The sequence below is a fragment of the Triticum urartu genome, chromosome 2A (assembly GCF_056163025.1).
Source record: "Triticum urartu cultivar PI428250 chromosome 2A, HENAU_Tu73, whole genome shotgun sequence".
NCBI classification, from domain to species: Eukaryota; Viridiplantae; Streptophyta; class Magnoliopsida; order Poales; family Poaceae; genus Triticum; species Triticum urartu.
The window spans coordinates 402,593,141-402,597,610 of record NC_141874.1 but is presented as its reverse complement, the minus strand read 5'-3'; the positions used below and the strand labels follow the sequence as shown (position 1 = coordinate 402,597,610).

The window sequence follows — 4,470 nt, the reverse complement described above, 5'->3', positions numbered from 1 at the left end:
CCGTGAAGGGATTGACAACCCCTTTATCGCGTTGGTTGCAAGGTTCTTGATTGTTTGTGCTGGTACTAGGTGACTTGTGCGTTGTCTCCTACTAGATTGATACCTTGGTTCTCAAAAACTGAGGGAAATACTTACACTACTTTGCCGCATCACCCTTTCCTCTTCAAGGGAAAACCAACGCATGCTCAAGAGGTAGCAGCTTCCGCCGCCCCGACCGCCGCGGCGGCGCCCCCCTCGGTCACCGACACCGCCCCGGACGCCTCACCGTGCTTCAACTGAGGCCGCTCTGGGAACTTTCAGGTGGCCTGCCCCAACCCACCGATGTGCTACCTCTGCAAGGACTCCAGCCACCCCGCGATTCTCTGCCCGGACCGTCCGGTGACCGAGGAGCTCATGATGTATGGCCACGACATCGAGGACATGGGGTCCTTCCACATTGAGGTGTCGGACATGCCCCCTCCCTCCCCGTCGCTCCTGGCGATCGTGTCAGTCGTGGGCGAGGGCGTCACCACCCCGGAGATGATCGAGGCCGAGCTCAACCACCTGTGTCGGTGCAAGTGGGATTGGCAGGTGGCCCCCACTTCTGCCAACACATTCACGGTGGTCTTCCCCGATGCCATTAGCATGGGCTACTGCACCCGCAGCGACAACATCACCTTGGTCCTCAACGAGCTGCTGGTGGACATCTCTAAGCCGAAGTGGGATCCCAAGGTGGTGGCGGTCCTAGACACACCTTGGATCCTCATCGCCGGCCTGCCCGATGTTGCTCGGTCTGAGCACGTCATACACAGTATGTCTAAGATCCTTGGCAAGGTGGTGGTGGTCAATGAGCTCTCACTTTGCAAGGAGGAGGAGGTCTGGGTCAAGGTGAAATCCATGGACTCCTCAAAACTCCGCGCCACGATCTGCGACTTCTCCAACGACGAGGGCTTCGACCTCAAGATCTTCCCTGAGCTGCCGAACCACATCGGCCGCCCCCGCTTCTCCGATGATGGCCACCAGGGGGTGGACCAGCTGATGCCGACGACTCCCACCAAAGGCACCCTCGCCCCTCCTACCACGACGACCCCGAGGATGATGATGACCTATCGGAGCACTCCCTCCCCCCTCTCGCGAGCCTGCCAACCCACCTCCGGGTCGTGGCGGCTCCGGGTTCGAGCGCACCCGTGTGGGGGCCGCCGCCCTCGCGGTCGCTCTCCGGCTGGCCACCCCTTCTCCAACCTCCCCACCCTCGTCGGAGACGGCCAGTGACATCTCCAGTGTGGGCCTGCTCGTCCTACCGCCCTCGTGGCCCCACTCTCCGTCTGCCGACTCCGTCCTGCGCCCGGCACCGCTGAGCCTGCCGCCCTCGTCCCCCCTAGACCGACCTCCCCGGTCTCCATGGGCGGCAACGGTGGTGACCCGCTCTCCCCGCCCACGCCTGCTCCCCCACCCGAGAACTCGGCCGGCGGCACCCTGGGGCCCCCTGCCCCTCTTCCTCCTCTGGTGTCCCCCGACGACCCTCTCGCCTCTCCTGGACCACTAGCCGTGGCGGTGCCAGAAGACATGACCACCCCTATCACTGCGCACCCTCCACAGACAGTGGCGTACGCCCGGCGGCCCCGCTCCACCTTGATGCCGATGACTGCTTCTCGCCAAAGTGCCTGCCTCGATGCGGCTTGTCTGACGGACGTCCCGGCCCCGTCCGGTGGACTTCCCGGCCCCGTCCGGCCCCGAGCGTGCTGAGCTTCGGGCGGCGGCCAGGAACCTCGAGCCAGGTGTGGATTTCATCCCCCCAGTTCTTCCAGTTGTTCCTTTTCCGTGCTCGAGGCCGTTCCCCTTGGCCACCTCACCAAGGTGGCCACTGACTTGGCCATCATCTTCAGGGGGAAGTTGGACCCTCCTTAGAGCAAATCGAGCCCATTAGGACCCGCGAGATCTTAGATGGCAAGTTAGCTGAAACCCGGGCGCGCCTACGCCACCAACCCGCGGAACCAACCACCACCCCTTCCATGGCATGGGCTCCGACGGTGGTCCGCGAGGTGATCTATGGGCGCACCCGCTCTCGCACTACTGTCCTCCGCGCGCAGAGCGCCTCACGTGTCCTGGGGTCAAGCAGCCCCCCTCCCCCGATGGGGGTCTAAATGCGTGTCCTATTCTGGAACATCCACAGTTTCGGCCATGACGGCCGCCGCCGCCAACTCATCGAGTACATACGCGACGAAACATCAACATCACTGCCATCCAGGAAACCATGCGCATTGGGTTCTCCCTCCCTGATCTTGACTGCCTTAGCCCTCACCTCTTTGCCTGGCATTGGCTCCCTTCTAGTGGGACCACGGGGCACTCGGGCGCCATGGACCGGGGAGAATTCTTCGTTAGTATGGAGATCTTTCAGCGAGCGCTCAACTTCAAATGGGAGGTCGTGATCATTTATGGATCAGCGGATCACCGTCGCTCCCCGGCCTTCCTAGACGAGTTGCAGCAGAAGATCTCTGCTTCCTTCCTCCCTGTAGTTGTGGGAGGGGACTTCAACCTCATCCGCTCCCCTGTTGAGAAGAACAATGACCAGATCAACTTCCCCCGGATGCAGATGTTCGATGACTATATCGCGGAGCTTGGCCTCCACGAGCTAGAACAGATGGGTGCCAGGTTCACCTGGACAAACCATCAAGTAGGCCCGACGCGATCCATCCTGGATCGCGTCCTAGTTTCCCTAGAGTGGGAGCTTAGATGCCCCTTGGCCTGGCTACGTGTGATCACCCGGATCGGGTCTGACCACGTTCCCCTCCTCCTCTCCACCGCCGACGAGCGCCCCCCATCCCGCCGCGTTTCTGTTTTGAGCTCTTTTGGCTCAACCAGGCCGGATTTCAAGAGGCGGTCGTGGCTAAGTGGATCTTCGCGCGCACTACCCCCCACCGCTCCATGTCCGCCGTTGACTCGTGGCAGTTCTGTGCCAAGCTCGCCCGCCAATTCATGAAGGGGTGGGGCACTAACCTTGGCTGGGACCTCCACGAATGCAAGAGGGCCCTCCTGTCGGCTATCCAAGCCTTGGACGCCCGCGCTGACACTTCTGGGATCTCCCCGGATGAGTGGATGCTGAGATATGATCTCGAGGATCAGCTCTCGACCATCTACATGGATGAAGAGGCATACTGGAGGCTACGCGGCACCCAACAGTGGGTGCTCCGCGGGGACGCCAATACAGCCTACTACTAGGCGATTGCTAATGGGCGGCGGCGTCAAAATTCCATCCATTGTTTGTGGGATGGAGATACCCCTCTCGTCCGCCCCTCGGACATCCGTGTCCACGTCGATGGCTTCTATAAAGCCCTATTTTCCCCCACCCCTCAGGGTGGGCTACACTGGCCCCTGACACTTGGTCGACTAACCAGTTGACATCTGCCGAGGCAAATGCTGCTTTGGTTGCGCCCTTCTCTGAGGACGAGGTCCTCGCCGCCATTAAGGGTATGAACCCCTCCTCGGACTCGGGTCCGGATGGACTGCCAGTGACGTTTTTCAAAACGCTCTGGCAGACCATCAAACCGGAAGTCATGGCCCTTTTCGAGGAGTTCTACTCGGGGATCATGGACCTTGGGCGCCTAAACTATGGGGTCATCACCCTCATCCCCAAAGTTCCGGGTGCTTCTGACATCCGCCAGTTTAGGCCTATCACCGTGATCAATGTGATATTCCGGATCCTTGCCAAAGGGTACGCCAATAGGGTGACCCTTCTTGCGGACACAATAACCTACCCCAACCAATCCGCCTTCATCCAAGGGCGGTTTATTCTGGACGGGGTGTTGGTCTTCCACGAAGTCCTTCACGAAATCTGGTCTAAGCACCATCGTGTGGTCTTTCTGAAGCTCGACTTCCACAAAGCCTACGACATGGTTCACTGGCCCTTCCTTCGGGAAGTCCTGCTCTGCAAGGGCTTCGATGACCGGTGGGTGACCAGAGTTATGCAACTCGTCTCCTGCGGTCGGACCGCTGTGAACATTAACGGGGATATCGGGCCTTACTTCCCCACTCTCTGTGGGGTTCATCAGGGCGACCCGCTCTCACCGTTTCTGTTCAACATGGTGGTTGATGCCCTTCCTATCATCCTAGATAAGGCCAAGGCCGCTAGCCATATTCACGGCGTAGTCCCTCACCGGGTAGGAGGGGGAGGGGTCTCCCTCCTGCAATATGCGGACGATACCATAATAATGGTGGAGGGCTCTGCGCTAGACATTGCCAACCTGAAGTTCCTCCTCCATTGCTTCCAACTGATGTTGGGGCTCACAATCAACTTCGATAAGAGTGAAGTGATGATTCTTGGGTACCCCCGGAGGAGGCCCAGGCTATAGCTGACCGACTGAATTGTCGGCTGGGTACTTTCCCTACAACCTATTTGGGGATACCCATTAGTGACTTGCGCCTCACCGTGGCTGACCTTCGCCCGACGGTGAACCGTATGCAGCACCAGGTAGAGCCCTGGAAAGGGAGGTG

The 4,470-nt window shown here is 60.0% G+C and overlaps 1 protein-coding gene across 1 annotated transcript; it reads left to right on the top strand.

Moving 5' to 3' along the window:
* Window positions 1–2,233: 2,233 nt before the first annotated feature.
* Window positions 2,234–3,198, top strand: LOC147985263 (uncharacterized). Its single transcript, XM_087541484.1, has 2 exons — window positions 2,234–2,653; window positions 2,842–3,198. The coding sequence occupies exons 1-2, from the start codon at window positions 2,234–2,236 to the stop codon at window positions 3,196–3,198; spliced, it is 777 nt and encodes a 258-aa protein (XP_087397610.1).
* Window positions 3,199–4,470: the final 1,272 nt, after the last annotated feature.

Excerpts from the sequence above, each read along its gene's own strand:
- LOC147985263 (XM_087541484.1), top strand. The coding sequence starts at position 2,234 with ATGCGCATTGGGTTCTCCCTCCCTGATCTTGACTGCCTTAGCCCTCAC. Across the intron at positions 2,654-2,841 it reads TCACCTGGACAAACCATCAA|GCCGGATTTCAAGAGGCGGT; the intron begins GTAGGCCCGACG and ends TGGCTCAACCAG.